The sequence below is a fragment of the Dendrobates tinctorius genome, unplaced genomic scaffold (genome assembly GCF_039654945.1).
Source record: "Dendrobates tinctorius isolate UK_male_01 unplaced genomic scaffold, ASM3965494v1 ptg000060l, whole genome shotgun sequence".
Taxonomy (NCBI): Eukaryota; Metazoa; Chordata; class Amphibia; order Anura; family Dendrobatidae; genus Dendrobates; species Dendrobates tinctorius.
In genome coordinates, this window is record NW_027361728.1 from 54402497 (window position 1) to 54422774 (window position 20278).

The 20278-nt window shown below is 42.3% G+C and overlaps 1 protein-coding gene across 1 annotated transcript; it reads right to left on the reverse strand.

Moving 5' to 3' along the window:
- Window positions 1-510: 510 nt before the first annotated feature.
- LOC141092815 (uncharacterized) lies at window positions 511-16889 on the reverse strand. The gene is made up of 5 exons (XM_073579143.1): window positions 16453-16889; window positions 16128-16323; window positions 15278-15437; window positions 13956-15167; window positions 511-652 (listed from the first exon to the last, which is right to left on the reverse strand). The coding sequence occupies exons 2-5, from the start codon at window positions 16171-16173 to the stop codon at window positions 511-513; spliced, it is 1560 nt and encodes a 519-aa protein (XP_073435244.1). The 5' UTR covers window positions 16174-16323; window positions 16453-16889.
- Between the last annotated feature and the right edge of the window lie 3389 nt (window positions 16890-20278).

The window sequence follows — 20278 nt, forward strand, 5'->3', positions numbered from 1 at the left end:
TCATCACTGCCTGCTATTTCTATAATCCATCCTTTGCTCAACCCTCAATCTACTAAAATAATAGTGTATGCCCTCACTATCTCCCACTTTACTGCAATATCCTTCTCTGTGGACTCCCTGCTAACTCTCTCACACCTCTACAGCCCATGATTAACTCAGCTGTCCAACTAATCAACTGTCTTCTCGCTACTTTTCTGTTCTCTCCTCTGCAAATCCCTTCATTGGCTCCCAATTCCACAACATATCCACTTCAAGCTACTAACACTAACCTACATCTGTTTGCACCATATATCTCTTAACTAATGTCTTGATATCTACCACCACGTAATCTCCAGTCCTCCCAAGACCTCTTTATCTCCTCCACACTCGTACATACCTCATCCAACCACCTGCAAGACTTCTCCCGAATTATCCCCCATCCATGTAGAATTTTGTGGCCCAACATGTCCGATTATCCCCTACATTCTGAACTTTCAGGTGGAACTTGAAAACTCATCTCTTCAGAACAGATTATCGACTGCAATGACCCCGCTGCCAACTCGCCAACACCAGAGCTGCCACCTCATCAACACCGGAGCTGCTGAAACCCTCTGAATCTACTGTCGCCTTCCCAATGATCAGAGTCAATTTAACCTTTGCTAGATTTATACATCTAACATGGAAAAATCAGAAACTTCAAGTGCTGCACAGGAGCAATACAGATATTAAGAGTCTGAGTAAAATTGGTTGAGTTACATGCGCCGTTTCTTTTTTACTTCAGGCCCAATGAAGAGGTCTAAAAATTCTTGAAACCCACCTTATCCTGGAAAGTATTACACAAATCACTGCGCAATTCTGTAAAAAATGAAGGAAGCTACTATATTGCGTTAAAGTGGAAAAAGAGAGCAAACATTTCACATTTCCCCTTTTACTCAAGCCGCAGGAAAAAAAAAATTAAATGAACCAGTAAATTATATAATATGGCGGCATACAGCTGAAAACTACAGTATAACAAAGCCATGAAATAAAACAATAAACCCGCAGCCTGAATTTCAGGTATGTGAAGTAATTGGGCTTAGCCTGTATGATATAACATTCAGCTCCATGCAAGGGAAGACCTTCTAAAAACCGGATGGAGAGTAGTCATTGCCATGACAACATGCTGCCTGTGCCACCAAAAGTCATTAAATAAGCAATATTATTAGAGCTGGAAAAAAAAAAGCATAACTGCTCGCTGTGGAAAGGAGGAATGTAATTATATATTAACTTGAAAAAATGTTGGAATAGCTGCGTGGCCAAGTTAAAGGCCATGTGGGTGTCTGCAATTATCAACTATCTTGGAATATCACAGTTTCCTCTAACAAGGGAGGCATTGCCCACAGAAAATAATAAGCTTCTGTACAATCTCCAGCATGCAATAAAAGAAGATTTTCATATTGATGAATAATAAACAGTTAGCTGAAGCAGTTGAAGTGCAAAGATGGTGATAATGTGCATATTGCTCATACGTTCTCTCAAAAAAAGCCTTTCAAATTACATTTGGGACGAGCATGTCGAGAATCTGTTCTTTAATTCATGTGCAAATGGTAATAACTGTCAACTGGAATGTTGTCAACTGTGCTGGAGTTCACTAACATGCATGTATTTTAATATTTTTCTCTTTACTTTTTTTTTTATAAATCAGTAGTACACATGAAAATGAAAAACTTTGTAATATATCTTAGTAGAGAAATTTGCTTTGTTCTCCTCTAGGATTTATCTTCCATTTTCAAAGTTCTCAATTCAGGGATAAAATGTGTCTACAGAAAAAACAGATTTTACCATTACTGAGGTAGGAGATGACTGCTGGTGCTTGTAAAGATCTATGGAGAATTTTTACTGTAGTTTCAGGAGACTATGCTGTAGAATGTCTGCATCTGCCTCCAGCTCCTTCTCCTCCCCTCACTATAGAATTTTAAAAGCACCAATTGTCATCGGTAATGTTAAAATATGTCATCAAAGAATTTAGATATTACAAATTGAGAGTGAAATATCAATCCAGAAAGAGAAAAAAACAGATGTCCCTGATAAGATATGTTACAAAGTTGATTATTTTCATACGTACTATTGATTTATGAAATAAGAATTACTGTATTTTCCTGACTATGAGACATACTTTTTAGCAAGGAATACTCTTGATAAAACGTGTGTGTGTATTATAATGCAGAGGCAGTTTTCTGTAATGGAGGGGAAAACAGACATGGGATCCTTCCCGATTACACAGAGAGATCTCTCACTCCTCCTGCCCCACACTATGTGATCTGTGCAGAGCAGATGAGGAAGCTACCAGGAGCTGCACATCCCGAGAAGGTGAAGGACCTTCCGCTCCTCTAGCTCCAGGACCTTGCAGGTGATGTGATCAGTCACATCCCTGGAGGGAACTGCAATATGTGGTACAGTATAGTGTGTATGTATGCGTACATGTGTGCCAGGGTTGTCATCCGAGCAGAAATTCTAGGACATTCCATGAATATCGGGCACTCTTCCCTTGTGCGTAAAAACAAATTTTATGCATCCTTGATTTATTTTCAAGTTGGAGAAACTTGTTCAAAATGCTATAACTGTACTTATTACCAATATACAGTTCACCTCGAAGACAGCTATTATTTTTCATACGGAATTTATGGTCTGCAGGCATTTGTCATTCATAATTCTAATGATTTATTACGGTCATCTAATGTATCTGTAAATAAGAAATTTGGATGTGCATGATTTTTTGAGATGCTGTCCAGAAGCAAAAAAATAATCAAGTTGGCAATACTGATATGTGTGGAAGTGTATGTGCCTATATGTGCATGGAGCCAGCTATGTGTGTCTATATTTGCATATGTAGCAGAGCTGTGGGTGTGTATGTATAGGTAATTATGTAGGAGAGCTGTGTATATACTGTATAATTCACAATGCAGAATCCCAAAACTTTGATTCTGAACTAAAAAAAAAAAAAAGAGGGTCTGTAGAGCTACTTTTTAAAAGAAGTTGTTCAAACTCCTCTTTAATGTCCACGGGACTGCTGGAGAGAGCTGAGTACAGCGTTTGGCTATTCCCATAGACGGTGAATGGCGCAGAGGTCCAATATGTGGTTCTCAGGCTCCAAAACCCTGTTCTGGGAATCACATGGGGGGGCAGCAGTGGGACCCCCAGAGATCAGTAAGCTATCTCATATTATATGAATAAAGAAAACTAAAGGTATAAAAAAAAATTATTGTAGCATATATATTATATATATATATATATATATATATATATATATATATATATATATATATATATAGAGAGAGAGAGAGAGAGAGAGAGAGAGAGAGAGAGAGAGAGAGAGAGAGAATGTCAGATGAAAGAAAAAAAATATTCAATTAAAACAACATGAGGCAAAATTCCTTTAAGAATGCCTACTTATTATGGCTTCCAAATCCTGGACATGAAGTAGTTAAATGTACAGAATGAAATAATAATGCTATAAAAATGGGTTAACATGAAGGTGATGCGCAGACACACATTTAATCATTTTGTGACAAGGGTGATGAATCGGAGAAAGCGTGTTGATGCTAATTCTATGTGCAATTCACAGCTAGTTGTAGTAATTCGAACATGATGTCCCTATAAATGTTACCATTCGACATGTCAACATTAAAGAAGAGAAATCAATCATGATAAAAATCTCCCAAGAAGCTACCACTCTGAGGTAACAATTACGCCGACACTTGTAGCAGATGGCGCACAACTTGTCTCATATATCATTTTGAAAAGTTTAAAAAAAAACATATATACGAAAATAAAATGGTGAGCGTTGAAAAAATGCATTAACATAAATGGCAATAAAAAAGTATGCAGTCAATAAAATCAACACCATGCAAGCATAAATGTAAAATACGGCAAGACATAGCTGTTAACATTTTCTAAAGTTTAATACAAAAAGATGGAAGTTTTTCAACTTTTGGATCCAATAGTTTGTCACTATGAATAATGATGCAAAATACTTTAAAAAACTGGCACAAATTCAGAAATCTATGCCAGTGTTGAGTGCATAGACAGCCCAAAATATTTGACAAATTCATTAAAGGTGTATTCCCAGAATCAGCTTATCCCTTATCCTTATGATAGGGCATAATTTCTTGGTCAATTGGGGTCTCTGGGACTCCCAGCAGTCCCAAGAATAGGGCTCTTGATCCTGAGACTCTAGTTCTGCAGAGCCATGTCATAAATCGATTAAAGGTGTGCATGCTCGATCTTAGCTATTTCCAACAGTCCCATAGACAATGAATGGAGCGGACATTGAGCTTGCACCTCTACGCCAAGGGTAACTACAGCTGAAACAATGGTGCTCATATATTCATTAGGCCTGTCAGTTTTATAAGCATAATGGGCTGTTGTTGTAAGTCAAAAACTTTTGGTTAAATGAACAATTAGACATAAATATTATGTTAAATGCAATTTTAATACTGCTTTGGAAACTTACATCACAGGGGTTGTCCACTACTAGGTGTTCTGTCCCGATAAAATAATAACTCCTATACTCACCTCCTGTGCTGGCTACATGCCGGCTCCCTTCCAGCGGTGTAGGCACTCACAATCCTGGGGCTGTGATGCAGTGGAAAGACACGTGATGCCCGGCGCCCAATCAGCGTTGTTTTCACTGTCTCTGCCTTCAGACAAACATGAGCTGCAGCCCTGGCTTCCTCTTTATGTTCAGTTTGTATAAAGGCGGAGACAGTGAAGCCAGTGCTGATTGGGTGCCGGGCATCACATGTCACAACACCGCATCAGAGCCCCGGAGAGAGCAAGTGGCAACACTGCAGGGAAGGAGCCGGCACAGGAGGGGAGTATAAGTTTTATTATTTTATCAGGGCCAAACATTTAGTTTAAGAAGGGATTGTCCTAGTAGTGGACAACTCCTTTAATAATTTTTTAATATTTTCTATTTTTTTTTTTTCAAAATTGAAATTGAAACATCAGGAAGCAAAAGTTGCGGAATAATGAAAATCACAGATTTGATAAATGTATAAATGATATGCAAATTATGAAAAAGCAGAATATTTTCAAAGTCTCTCAGTTTTTCAGTGTCAAGTATATGTGCCACATGTACAAATATATGCACTTACACACCGTGGCATGCTCTCAATCGTGGCTCTACACATTGATCTAGGTCAATCTCCAGTTCATCGTCTTGTTCATCACCCATTATCTGTATTGCTATCTTGTTCTGTACCATGATAGCTTTTAGGAGCGGTAGCATAAGGTCAATAGATCATCTGTATGTAATATGCAGGTGCTGAGATGCAGTAACACAAATGCTGCAGAACAGGGGTTAACTATATTTAATTAGTCAACAGTAGGGAACTCCATGCAGGGAGATAGCAGGGTAAAAGGGTACAAAACTAAACTAAATAAACGGTTGTTTAACTCAACAGTCTCTGGTTAACAGTTTCATGTATCGGGGCTCCGCAGCCTGTCACTCGCTGAAGGTCCCGTAGGTAGCAGGATGCTGGGGGCGGTCAGTGTGGTGTCTGCTGGCATCCTCATTCAGCACATGGTCCTATTTCTGGCGGCAGCGGGCGGTCTCCAGTTTTGCCCGCTGAGGCCCTAGTCCATATATCCGCAAAGCAAAAGAATAGAGGTCTCCACAGGATTCCTCTTGGCGCATGCACCTTTGAGCAGCCGCCGTCACCTGCAGGGCTGCGCTGTAATGCTCTGTCCGGCATGTGCCTCTCTAGATGTCAGCCGACACCCGGATGTTCATACAGCGATGCTCAGTTGATCACACACTCCTCCAAGCAACCGCTGTTTTCAGTGAGCCACTCACTATGCCACCCTTTCTCTTCATGCCGTGGCCTATCGCAACGTTCACAGCGGTTGAGGTCTGCACCTCCTCGGCGTTGTGGCAGGAAGACTGCTTCAGTTGCCGCGCAACCCATTTTACCTCACACTGACTGGCCATGCCCTCTTCACCCTGGTTACTGGCTTGCTCTGGCTGCAATCTCGCTCCCCCAAGGAACAGGAGGTTCAGCCCCAGCAGTTCCGGACCCAACGCTTCAGCAGCCGTAGCAGCCCTGTCCTCCCTTCTACATGTATCTGCACATCGAATTTATAGCCTAAAGTTATGCAAATTGGCTTTGATGGATTTTACTAACACTATATGGTGCAGCAGGTTTGGTAAGTGAAGTCCAATTTCACTAGTAGTACGGAATAGATCACTACGTTCCATTCTTTGAATCTGACAAGTGGGCAATGCACTGAAGAGCCCTTCATGAGTGAGCTTCACACTGGCTGTACTCCAAGTATTATCATGTGGGGTGCAATAATTTACAGCAGCTGAATTCCACTAGTATTCATTACTGTGTACACTTACAGTTCGGCATTATATTGATTAGGTTATGGAAACAGTGGTACTTTCATTTCTTCAAAGTGTCCCAGGAGACGTTTTTCAGCACAACGTCAGACTGCATGTTGCTCATGCTACTGTAAGCAGCCTGCAAGTCTTAAATATGCTAGCATGGCCTGCAGCGTCTCTTGAAATGTCTCCATTCGAACACATCTGTGATGTCATTGGATGGCAATTGCAAAAAGATCTGCCATCAGCAGATCTTGATGATTTGCATGCACAAGTGCATGTAGTGTGGCAGAGCATTCTTTAAAATACTATTAATAACCTCAATGATAGCATGACAAGGCATGTAACTCCGTGTATTTCTGCGCATGACGCTTATAGCCGATACTGCATAAATCAAGCTGCTTTGAAAATGTTGTTTTTAATTTTGTTATCACGTGAATATCATCATGTTGATCGCTCCTGTGACTTTCATAATTCTAGAACTTTTCCTTGTTGGTGTTGCAGTTTCAATGTTGTGTATTGTCTGCACATATTTATATTTACCACACTTCGCTATGTGGAAATCATTCTACTTCTTCATTCTCTGTTACCGCTGAGCATAATCCCATCGGCACAATAGAACTTTTTTCAACGTATACCTAAAATTAAATAATGTTGTTTATTGTGCCAGGTTTAAGCAGAAATTAGTAACACACTGACTGATTGCCTGAGGTCAGCTTACCATACCATATGATGTTCTGATGAAATGCTTTAACATCAGAGAGTTTTTGTTACTATTGTAAGGTTTAATTTTGCATTTTAAATATTACAGAATCCTGGCTGACAGATAAAAAAAAGTGCAAAATGGAATTTAGTACTGAAATTAATAGCCATGATGAGACCGACATTAAGCTGAAAGCCTATCATAGAAAATACATCCAGAAAAAACATAGACATATTCAATCTGTACACTGGAGACAGAGAAACAAAAAAATAATCATTATATGTTCCTATAGCTGAAGTGATATGGGAAACAAATATTACTTATTTGTGAACTCTTGCAGATATGTCTAGCGAGTCCGTCTAGGGTATAAACTGACATTCGCAAAGCTGACAAACTACTCATGTGCCTGGGGCTCTAAATTAAATAGTAGTGATTTGATATGTGTAGTGCCAGTCAACATATTCTTGTAGTTGTATTGAAGTTTCTGAAGGTCTAAGACTGAAGGACTAAGAGTTTAAATCTTAGGAAAAACTCTAGCTTATATGTCAAATGTATTTATGGGGCTCCTTCCTACACTGTGGAATTGGTCTGGGTATACAATATTCCCGGCATCCTCTACCGCCAACATAAGGTTTGAACGTGGTGTGCAGAGCCATGAGGAAGGCAAGGAAGCCTTTTAAAAAAAAATGTGTGATATGCCCCTTTATGAGTAAAGGATACAGTAATACAATAGAAATCTCCAGCATAATTGAGATATCATGAACCTGGTTTGTATGAGGATCAAAAGAGTTGTACAGGCAGAGTGGTTCCTCACTCAACGATTTTAGAAGAAATGCAGGCTAACACATGTGACACTTCAAAAGCTTTACCCAATGGGGCAATGAGCTTGATGGTCTTTCATGAGTCTTTCATGAGACAACGAGCTTGGCACTTACAAAATCTCAAAAGAAGCAACATGCTTGAACAGAGGTAGACTTTTGGCACAGAGCAATGGGCAGACAGTTGTGACACTTTACCCATACTTGTGACTCTGTTCTGGTGCTCGCAACAGGCTGCTAGCAAGATGATCAGCAGAACTTCCTTCCATTTGACAGTGTCTCTGTGTCTCTCACAGGACACAGTTTTTGTCTCAGCCCTCTTCATGGCCACCTCTATTGGCAGCAATGTCCTTAAATAGCTCTTGTGTGGCAATTTGCCCACTCCTGCTGCTCACTTTCTAAGATACTGCATATCTATCCCTCATACACTAACCAGTCTCCAGAGAACCACCAAATCAAGAACCACCATTTTTAGGAATAAACTTATTTGCTCCCTTCTGCTGTCAAAAAAATAAATTCTGTAAAAAGCAAATCGAGATAGCAAAGATTAAGACAGAGAGACTCATTGCCAGAGAAAGTAAAAATAATCCCAAAATATTCTTTAACTACATAAATAGTAAGAAACTAAAAAATGATAGTGTTGTCCCCTTAAAAATAGTCTGGGTGAAATGGTGGATGAGGATGAGGAAAAAGCCAATATGCTAAATGACTTTTTTTCAACAGTATTTACACAAGAAAATCCCATGACGGATAACATGATCAGGGATAAAAATTCTCCATTAAATGTCATCTGCTTAACCCAGCAGGAAGTATGGCGGTGTCTAAAAATCACTAAAACTGACAAATCTCCAGGCCCGGATGGGATACACCCCCGAGTACTGCAGGAATTAAGTACAGTCATAGATAGACCATTATTTTTAATTTTTAAAGATTCCATAATAACAGGGTCTGTGCCACAGGACTGGCGTATGGCAAATGTGGTGCCAATATTCAAAAAGGGGACAAAAACTGAACTTGGAAATTTTAGGCCAGTAAGTTTAAATTCAACTGTGGGTAAAATCCTGGAGGGTTTTCTAAGAAATACTATACTGGAGTATCTGAAGATGAATAACCTCATGACCCAATAACAACATGGGTTTACAAAGGACCGTTCCTGTCAGACTAATCTGATAAGCTTTTATGAACAGATAAGTTCCGGACTGGACCAAGGGAATGCAGTGGATGTGGTGTACATGGACTTTTCAAAAGCTTTTGATACAGTGCCACACAAAAGGTTGATACATAAAATGCGAACAATGGGGATAGGGGAAAATATGTGTAAGTGGGTTAAGAGTTGGCTCAGGGATAGGAAACAAAGGGTGGTTATTAATGGACCACACTCAGACTGGGTCACGGTTAGCAGTGGGGTTCCACAGGGGTCAGTATTGGGCCAGCTTCTTTTTAACATATTTATTAAAGACCTAGTAGGGGGCATAGAGAGTAGAATTTCAATATTTGCAGATGACACTAAACTCTGCAGGGTAATCAATACAGAGGAGGACAATTTTATATTACAGGAGGATTTGTGTAAACTAGAAGCTTGGGCTGATAAATGGCAAATGAGCTTTAATGGGGATAAATGTAAGGTCATGCACTTGGGTAGAATCAAGATGTATAATTATGTGCTTAATTGTAAAACACTGGGAAAAACTGTCACTGAAAAAGACCTGGGCGTATGGGTGGACGACAAAGTCACATTTAGTGGCCAGTGTCAGGCAGCTGCTGCAAAGGCAAATAAAATAATGGGATGCATTAAAAGAGGCATAGATGCTCATAAGGGAAACATAATTTTACCTCTATATAAGTCACTAGTGCCACCACACTTAGAATACTGTGTACAGTTCTGGTCTCCGGTGTATAAGAAAGACATAGCTGAACTGGAGCGGGTGCAGATAAGAGCGACCAAGGTTATTAGGGAACTTGGGGCTCTGCAATACCAAGACAGGTTATTACACTTGGGGTTATTTAGTTTGGAAAATCGAAGACTTAGGGGTGATCTTATTACAATGTATAAATATATGTGGGGACAGTACAAAGACCTTTCTAATGATCTTTTTACTCTTAGACCTGTGACGGAGACAAGGGGACATCCTCTACATCTGGAGGAAAGAAGGTCATAATCACAGACGCGGATTCTTTACTGTAAGAGCAGTGAGACTTTGGAACTCTCTGCCGTTTGATGTTGTAATGAGTGATCCCCTACTAAAATTTAAGAAGGGACTGGATGCCTTTCTTGAAAAGTATAATATTTCAGGCTATATACACTAGCTTCCTTAATATTGCGTTGATCCAGGGAGCTAGCCTGATTGCCATATGTGGAGTTGGGAAGGAACTTTTTCCCCAATGTGAAGCTTACTGTTTGCCACATGAGGTTTTTTGCCTTTCTCTGGATCAACAAATTAGGGCAAATTAGGATAGGATATGGGCTGAACTAGATGGACTTAAAGTCTTCCTTCAACCTCAAGTCTATGTGCCCACGCTATCGTTTTTAAACGCTCAGGAAAAGGATCCCCTTTCCCAGAAAACGCGCGTCTTTTTCTGCGCGTTTCTTGATGCGTTTGACGCATTTTTTGATACGCGATTTCTGGGAACATTGGGGATGGCTAAAAACGCTGAGCAATGCGGGAATTAATGAGCATGCTGCATTTTTAACCGCTAAGGCTAGTTTCACACTTGCTTCTTTTTGCAGCGCGTTTTTCCCGCAAAAAAACGCATTAAAAAAACGCATACAAATGCATACAAACGCTGCGTTTTTTTCAAGCATTTTTATGCGCATGCAGGAAAAAAACGCAGCGTTTTTGTGCGTTTGTATGCGTTTTTTGTGCGTTTGCGTTTTTTTACAGATTTTGGAAAAACCCCACAAAAAAGAAAAAACAACCAATCAACAACACACAAGACCAATGGGACTGCATTGTGGGTGTGGTATGTTAATATATAGACGCTGTCTACAGTATTCTTCACATTTGCTTGATTCTTCTCGTGACCATGGATCTGCGCTGGAAGAGTTTTCACTTCAACTTGGATTTGGACATCGCGATGGCTCAGGCGTATGCAGTTGCTTGCCATGAACAAAGGAAGAGAGAGAGGCAGCGAAGACGGCAGCATATGTGGATACATCCGATTGTTGAACTCCGGGATAGCCGTGGGGCATACCACACCCTCTACAGCGAGCTCCAGTCAAACCCGGAGAAATTTACAGATTATATCCGGATGTCCCACGAAAGTTTCATGGATTTGCTTGCTCGTGTCCAACAATCCATCCGGAGACAGGACACACAGCTCCGTCGTGCGATTCCTCCTGAGGAACGGCTACTGGTGACATTACGGTATGTTTTAAAAACCAAGGGGTGCGGTCTGATGGTTTTTTTTTAAATTTAGTATTCAAAACCTTGGGTAATTAGTTTTCGTGAATGTACTAATATTTTATTTTATAGTTTTTTAAAATAATATACATAAATATTAATTTTACTTCTTTGTCTGTTCACAGATTCCTGGCGACTGGAGAAACCCTATCTTCACTACACTTCCAGTACCGTATTGGAATCTCTACCTTGTCTGGAATTGTTGCTGACACCTGCCGGGCTCTCTGGAATGTTCTTTGTCCAGAATTTATGCCCCTGCCCACCTCTGAAAAGTGGATGGAAATTGCTGACAAATTCTGGACAGTATGCAATTTTCCAAACTGTTTGGGAGCTGTTGATGGTAAACACATACGGATCATCAAACCCCAAAGAACGGGATCTGAGTACTATAATTACAAAAAGTACTTTTCAATAGTACTCATGGCGATTGCGGATGCCGGATGTATGTTTGTAGCAGTGGACATTGGAGCATTTGGCCGTGGTAATGACTCACAGGCTTTTAAAAACTCAGACATGGGCCGGAGGTTGTATGGCAACCAATTTAATTTCCCTATGCCACGGCCTCTTCCTCACACCGAAGCTCCGCCACTGCCCTTTGTAATGGTTGGCGATGAGGCTTTTCAAATGTGCGGAAACTTACTTAAACCCTACTCCAGCCGGGACTTGGACCACACCAAAAAAATATTTAATTACAGGCTGACCAGGGCCAGAAGAACTGTCGAGTGTGCTTTTGGGATTCTTGTCTCCAGATGGCGAATTCTGGGCACGGCCATTAATCTTAAACTTGAAACAGTCGATGAGGTGGTGAAGGCCTGTGTGGTTCTACATAACTTTGTGATGGCTAAAGAGCACCCGACCTTTGAACTGGACGATGATGCTCCTAACCCATTGCCTGAATTCACTCAGCACACTCTCAGGTCATCCGTTGAAGTTGGCCAAATGAGGGACCAATTTGCGGCCTACTTTATTTCTGATGTAGGATGGGTGCACTGGCAAGATGAAATGGTGTAATGTTTTTGTTTGTTTATGGTAATAAAAAACCTTATTTGATACCATTACTGAGTGCACTATATTTTTTAAACTCCAATTAAATAAAAAACTTCCCATGTATAACTGAATTTTTTGATGTTCACACACCTGGGCAGGTAAATACACATACGAGTTAAAATGCAGCATTGCTAGTCTGCGTGAAATATATTGGAACGAGCAAAGCTGCAGGCCATGAATCAGGAAACCAAATAGAAAATTGTGCAACTAGTTGAAAAAAAAAGTATGTGATTTTCTCAAAACACAACCCTCAAAACCCAACCCCAATGAAAGTCAATGGTGAATACAAGTCAGCATTGAGTGGATGAATGTAATCTGCTCCATTCCAACTTACAAGTTATTACACTAGGCCTTGGAATAACTATACTAGGCCGTGGTATTTCAAATATGAGTATAGTAGGCCTTGGGCCTACTAGTATAGTCATATGTGAAATACCACGGCCTAGTATAGTCATACCAAGGCCTACTCGATTTTTACCAACTAGGATCTTGTTTCACGAAAAACAAACTGTTGAAACTTGACAAGTTTCAACAGTTTGTTTTTCATGAAACCAGATTCTAGTTGGTAAAACTAGAGTTATTACACTAGGCCTTGGAATGACTACACTAGGCCGTGGTATTTCAAATATGAGTATAGTAGGCCTTGGGGCTAGTAGTATAGTAATATGTGAAATACCACGGCCTAGTATAGTCATACCAAGGCCTACTGTAATAACTCGATTTTTAACAACTAGCATCTTGTTTCACAAAAAACAAACTGGTGAAACTAGAAAGAAACTTATTTTTTAGACAAGTTTCAACAGTTTGTTTTTCATGAAACCAGATTCTAGTTGGTAATTCTAGAGTTATTACACTAGGCCTTGGAATGACTACACTAGGCCGTGGTATTTCAAATATGAGTATAGTAGGCCTTGGGGCTAGTAGTATAGTAATATGTGAAATACCACGGCCTAGTATAGTCATACCAAGGCCTACTGTAATAACTCGATTTTTAACAACTAGCATCTTGTTTCACAAAAAACAAACTGGTGAAACTAGAGAGAAACTTATTTTTTAGACAAGTTTCAACAGTTTGTTTTTCATGAAACCAGATCCAAGTTGGTAAAACTAGAGTTATTACACTAGGCCTTGGTATGACTATACTAGGCCGTGGTATTTCACATATGACTATACTAGGCCTTGGGTTGGTTTTTAACATGTATTTACCCATCAGTGTGTGTGAGCGGCGCAAACAACATTAATGAAACTTTTTAATGGTGAACCACAAATGTAAATTTATTTTTAATCAAAAAAAGTAAACCAAAAAATTATTTTTTATGGCGTTTGGGGGCAGATGGTTTCAATTTGGGGGTGTGCAGGGAATATGCAACACAGTTGAAGACGGTGTTTGAGGGGAAGGGGCAACAAAACTTGTGGGGGAAGGTAGTCGAGTTAAGGGAATTAAACTAGGAACACTTGGAGGAGAGGAAATCTGTTCAGGTACATTAGTTGTAATGGCATGTCGCCGTAGGCTTGTGTGCCTGGACCGACTTTGGCCCAATGCCCGCCTTGATAGATTTCGCCTTGAACTAGGGGCAAATATTGAGTGTAGGTCCCCCGTCTGCTGGTGTGGCTGCTGCTGCTGAGGTGGCTGCTGCTGCTGCTGAGGTGGCGGCTGCTGCTGAGGTGGCTGCTGCTGCTGCTGTGGTGGCTGCTGCTGCTGCTGTGGTGGCTGCTGCTGCTGAGGTGGTTGCTGCTGCTGCTGCTGAGGTGGTTGCTGCTGCTGCTGCTGCTGAGGTGGTTGCTGCTGCTGAGGTGGTTGCTGCTGCTGCTGCTGAGGTGGTTGCTGCTGCTGCTGCTGAGGTGGTTGCTGCTGCTGCTGCTGAGGTGGTTGCTGCTGCTGCTGCTGAGGTGGCTGCTGCTGCTGCTGCTGAGGTGGCTGCTGCTGCTGCTGAGGTGGCTGCTGCTGCTGCTGAGGTGGCTGCTGCTGCTGCTGCTCTTCGTTGGCAGTGCTCGTCCTTGCAGGAGGACTGGTGGCGGCAGTGATGGTCCAGGTTTGCAGAGTGGTGGTGGCAGGGCTACTACATGTTGTTGTAGCGGCAGGGCTGTTCCATGTTTGCCTAGTGGTGGCTGAGCTCCACGCATGCATGGGAGTGGCGGTGGTGCTCCAGACAGGAGCAGCGCTTGCCATGGTGGTGTCGGTGAAGTGACCAGCTGCACTCAGACTTGTGGTGGTGTAACGGTGGGTGTCCTGGCTTTGAATAGAGGTGTCCGTGCAGTGGTATGCAGCACAAGTCGGTAGTGAGGTGAAGCGAGTCAATGGTGGCACAGGTGGAAATGACACCACTGACTGCTGACCGTACCGATTATGCTGCATAGCCTGCAAGAAAGCATTGTTGCAGGCCTGCAGCACATTCAGCTGTTGCTCAGGACTAAGGTGTTCCGCCATGCCCTTTTCAATCTTACTAAAAAAATAGTGTGCTGGTCTGTTGAGGTCGGCCTCCAGACGGTCAAGGCGCTGTTCTACAGAATTGAAGCGGTGTTCAAAGTGGTTAAAACCACGTTCCATGAGTGCAAAACCGCTTTCAACTCTGTCGGACAGTGACTTGAGGCTGGAATTAAAGGCCTCGCTCAAATGCATAAACTCGGGCAAGACATTCCTGTCCAAGGCCCTCTGCCGCTGGCGGGTAGTGCCCGCATAACCAGTGGCAGAGACCTGGGACAGGGGAACACCTGATGGCCCAGCTTCCTGGTCACCAGCTGTGTGTGTGGCTGACCTGCAAGGTGCTTCCTGGCTGTCGGATGGCTGGGACGGGTCAGAGGACGTCCGAGGAAGGACCGCTCCAGGGCCAGGTTGCAGGGTGCTGCTCCAGGTGCTGTGGAATAAAGGAAAATCATTACTACCATGCCTTTACAAGAAGCATCAGCTGTGGATTAGAAAAACACAGATTAATAAAAATAAAAACCCAAAATTTATAATACTTACGATCTCGTGGCAAGGACCGGTCTTAGGAACTGCAACGCGTGATAGTGACGGTATCTAGTTCTGGTCCTTGACGCAGATCCACTGCGAACCTGGCCCTCAGCACGAACATCACTGTTGAAGCGGTCCTTGATCGAACGCCAACGTGTTCGGACTTTGTCCACTGTTGTTAAAAAAAAAAAAAATCCGTCAAGGACAACAGTCACTGCGGCACAATATAGCAATACAATACTCAAAGCAGTCACTGTAGACCCCGATGACACTGTTGGGTTTCCTGCTAGAATACACCTAGCACGAAACCCAACAGTGCCGTCAAGGACAACAGTCACTGCGGCACAATGTAGCAATACAATACTCAAAGCAGTCACTGTAGACCCCGATGACACTGTTGGGTTTCCTGCTAGAATACACCTAGCACGAAACCCAACAGTGCCGTCAAGGACAACAGTCACTGCGGCACAATGTAGCAATACAATACTCAAAGCAGTCACTGTAGACCCCGATGACACTGTTGGGTTTCCTGCTAGAATACACCTAGCACGAAACCCAACAGTGCCGTCAAGGACAACAGTCACTGCGGCACAATGTAGCAATACAATACTCAAAGCAGTCACTGTAGACCCCGATGACACTGTTGGGTTTCCTGCTAGAATACACCTAGCACGAAACCCAACAGTGCCGTCAAGGACAACAGTCACTGCAGCACAATGTAGCAATACAATACTCAAAGCAGTCACTGTAGACCCCGATGACACTGTTGGGTTTCCTGCTAGAATACACCTAGCACGAAACCCAACAGTGCCGTCAAGGACAACAGTCACTGCGGCACAATACAGAGCAGGGAAATACTCACTAAACGCCTTTTTGGAGGATGCTGTGGCGCTGTCCCAGCCATCCATCAACGCTGCGGCCACCTCATTCCATAGCCGCCGGGTCACCACAATGTCCTTGTACAGCCGGTCACGGCTGTCCCACAACGGCGAACGCTCCTGGACCAGGCTGATGAGCTGCTCATTATCCAGGTAGACGTCTTCATCCCGTTGTGGAACCTAGACAAAACAGATTCATTAGAATAATCAAATTTAAATTGAATAAAAAGTTACAAAAAAAGAAACATAAAAAAGAGTAAAAATAGAAGATAAAAAAATAAAGAACATTACAAATCATTTGATACATACATTCCGTATCACCACCGGGACTTGGCTTCGCTGCTCCTGCTCTTCGCCCTCACTAGTCCCGTCCGCAGAAGATGATGATGATGACGATGTCTTAAAAAAGTAGAAAAAAACGTAAGAGATTTGGAGAAGCAGCAGATATACTTACCAGATGCACGAAAATAATCACCTCACGGTCTGCTTGCGCCAATTCCTGCCGCGATGGGGAATACTCGGATTCTGAAGACATACTGCATGTAAAAATAATAAAAATCATTAGTACATACATAATTTAAAAGGACAGGCATATAATGTAATATACTCACATTCTTCGCTGATAAGATGGGTTCCTTGTTGACTGTCTGCTCTCCAATCTGTCAGTGTAGTAGTGGCAGAGTTTTGGCAGGCACCTCCTTTATATAGACTTTTTTTTTTTGACTTTAGAAGATTATAACTAGTACAACAAGTGGACACTACCAAAAAAACGCAGCGCTAAAAAACGCTTACATGCGCATGCCAGTGCGCACATCCATAGGCTATAATGGCCATTTTTAGCGCAAAACGTGCGCATACGTGCGCATGCGCTTTTTTGCAGGGCCAAAAAATGCAACATGCTGCGTCTGGAAAATACAAACGCACACCCCAAAAAAACGCAGCGCATGAAAATCGCATACATGCGCATGCCAGTGCACAGGTATGCGCACCCATGTTAAATATAGGGGAAAAAACGCATGCGCACGTATGCGTTTTTTTACAGCGCAAAAAAACGCAAATGTGAAACCAGCCTAAGCAATTCCTGAGCGGTTAAAAACGCATGCATTGGCACAAAAAGCCAAAAACGCATGCTAATTAATTTGATGCATCTTTTAAGCATTTCTGCAGCATCTGATCCAGCAAAAACGCTGCGGAAACGCTTAATAAAATGCATCGTGGGCACACAGCCTAACAACTATGTTACTATGTAAATACTCTTTTTTACGGCAGCTAAACTTTACTTTGTCTGCGTATGCACTCTACTTAGAGGAATAAGACTCAAAGCTCCTCTTTTCTGTTAGCAGTCCTCACCCATTCTCATTTTAATTGTAGTACTATTATGCAATTCTCCTCCATCTGGGACAAACTACACCAGCAGGCTGCACAGACTAGCATTCTTTACAAGCTCCTCTTTGGATGCCTCTAAAGCTTCAGTGAATACTACTCACTCCTACTTGCAAGATAGCTAAGTAACAGATCTTTGATTCACTACACATCTACTCTGTCTGCTTACGTCTGATGTCTACTGTCTACTGCATACGTCTGATGCTCTCTGCACGGGTTCTCCGCTTTCCACACACTCACCAACAACTCATTAAATGTCACTGCACAACTCTAGCTCCTAATATCCTCAGACCAGGCATATTTAGAACTTGGAGAATTCTCCCATATCATGAATTGGCTCAGAACTCAGCAATGACTCAAATAACTCATATGCCAGATTGGTAGCTTTATTGCACCATTGTTGCAGCATTCACATAACATTATAACAAAGAGAGTGCGTTATAGCAATATAGCTTAGGGAATGCACCATCAGTCATACCCCTGAAATAGGCATAATATATGCCAAAAAAGACATTCCTGCTGGTACACAGCAAGTATAATATAGAATGCAGATGACATTTGATTAGTAATAAGGCACATTAGGTAGCCAAGTGTAACCGCATCAGGGACAATGGTAACCCACATCAACTAGTAAGAAACATGAAAGTCATGGACAGTTCTGAACAGTTAAGGGTAAGTGCACATGTAGTTTTTTGGTTGTGCGGATTTTGTAGAGAAATCCGCAGGACAAAAGTCCTGCGGATTAGCCTACGGTTTTGCCCTGCGGTTTCACACCTCATAATGATAAGGTGTGAAACCGCAGCGGAAACCGCACACAGAATTGACATGCTGCGGACTGTAACCCGCAGCAAAACCGCACGGAAAAATCCGCAGCATGTGCACAGCGTTTTTTTTTTTACATAGGAAATAAAGGTGCAAAGCGAAAACCACTGCGGATCCACAGCAGAATCCGCAGCGTGTGCAGATACCCTTAGCGTGTTGCAGTGGAGCTCAAGGTAATTTTTGTAAGGCTGGTTTCACATTTGCGTTTTTTAGCGCTGGAAAAAAACGCATACGTGCGCATGCGATTTTTCCCCTATATTTAACATGGGTGCGCATACCTGCGCACTTGTAAGCGCATGTATGCGATTTTCATGCGCTGCGTTTTTTTGGGGTGTGCGATGGTATTTTCCAGACGCTGCATGTTGCATTTTTTGGCCCTTGAAAAAATCGCATGCGCACGTATGCGCACGTTTTGCGCTAAAAATGGCCATTATAGCCTATGGATGCGCATACGTGCGCACTGGCATGCGCAGGTATGCGCTTTTTTAGCGCAGCGTTTTTTGGGTGGTGTCCACTTTTTATCCTAGTTAGAATCTTCTAAAGTCCAAAAAAAAAAGGCTATATAAAGGAGGTGCCTGCCAAAACTCTGCCACTACTACACTAGACAGATTGAAGAGCAGACATTCAACCAAGAACACATTATATCAGCGAAGAATGTGAGTATATTACATTATATGCCTGTCCTTTTAAATTATGTATGTACTAATGATTTTTATTATTTTTACATGCAGTATGTCTTCAGAATCGGAGTATTCCCCATCGCGGCAGGAATTGGCGCAAGCAGACCGTGAGGTGATTATTTTCGTGCATCTGGTAAGTATATCTGCTGCTTCTCCAAATCTCTTACGTTTTTTTCAACTTTCAGACATCGTCATCATCATCTGCGGACGGGAATAGTGAGGGCGAACAGCAGGAGCAGCGAAGCCAAGTCCCGGTGGTGATACGTAATGTAAGTATCAAATGATTTGTAATGTTTTTTTTTTTTTTTTATCTTCTATTTTTACTCTTTTTTTTTTTTCTTTTTTTGTAACTTTTTAGTCAATTTAAATTTGATTATTCTAATGAATGTGTTTTGTCTAGGTTCCACAACGGGATGAAGACGTCTACCTGGATAATGAGCAGCTCATCAGCCTGGTCCAGGAGCGTTCGCCGTTGTGGGACAGCCGTGACCGGCTGTACAAGGACAATGTGGTGACACGGCGGCTATGGAATGAGGTGGCCGCAGCGTTGATGGATGGCTGGGACAGCGCCACAGCATCCGCCAAAAAGGCGTTTAGTGAGTATTTCCCTGCTCTGTATTGTGCCGCAGTGACTGTTGTCCTTGACGGCACTGTTGGGTTTCGTGCTAGGCGTATTCTAGCAGGAAACCCAACAGTGTCATCGTGGTCTACAGTGACTGCTTTGAGTATTGTATTGCTACATTGTGCCGCAGTGACTGTTGTCCTTGACGGCACTGTTGGGTTTCGTGCTAGGCGTATTCTAGTAGGAAACCCAACAGTGTCATCGTGGTCTACAGTGACTGCTTTGAGTATTGTATTGCTACATTGTGCCGCAGTGACTGTTGTCCTTGACGGCACTGTTGGGTTTCGTGCTAGGCGTATTCTAGCAGGAAACCCAACAGTGTCATCGTGGTCTACAGTGACTGCTTTGAGTATTGTATTGCTACATTGTGCCGCAGTGACTGTTGTCCTTGACGGCACTGTTGGGTTTCGTGCTAGGCGTATTCTAGCAGGAAACCCAACAGTGTCATCGGGGTCTACAGTGACTGCTTTGAGTATTGTATTGCTACATTGTGCCGCAGTGACTGTTGTCCTTGACGGCACTGTTGGGTTTCGTGCTAGGCGTATTCTAGCAGGAAACCCAACAGTGTCATCGTGGTCTACAGTGACTGCTTTGAGTATTGTATTGCTACATTGTGCCGCAGTGACTG

What these genes read in the sequence shown, in the direction of transcription:
- LOC141092815 (XM_073579143.1), bottom strand. Translation starts at nt 16,173, where the DNA reads ATGGATGGCTGGGACAGCGCCACAGCATCCTCCAAAAAGGCGTTTA. An exon ending in CCGGTCCTTGCCACGAGATC is followed by an intron (nt 15,168 to 15,277) that starts GTAAGTATTATA and finishes TTTATTCCACAG; the next exon opens with CACCTGGAGCAGCACCCTGC. An exon ending in CAGCAGCAGCCGCCACCTCA is followed by an intron (nt 653 to 13,955) that starts GCAGCAGCAGCA and finishes TTTCCATGTTAG; the next exon opens with ATGTATAAATCTAGCAAAGG.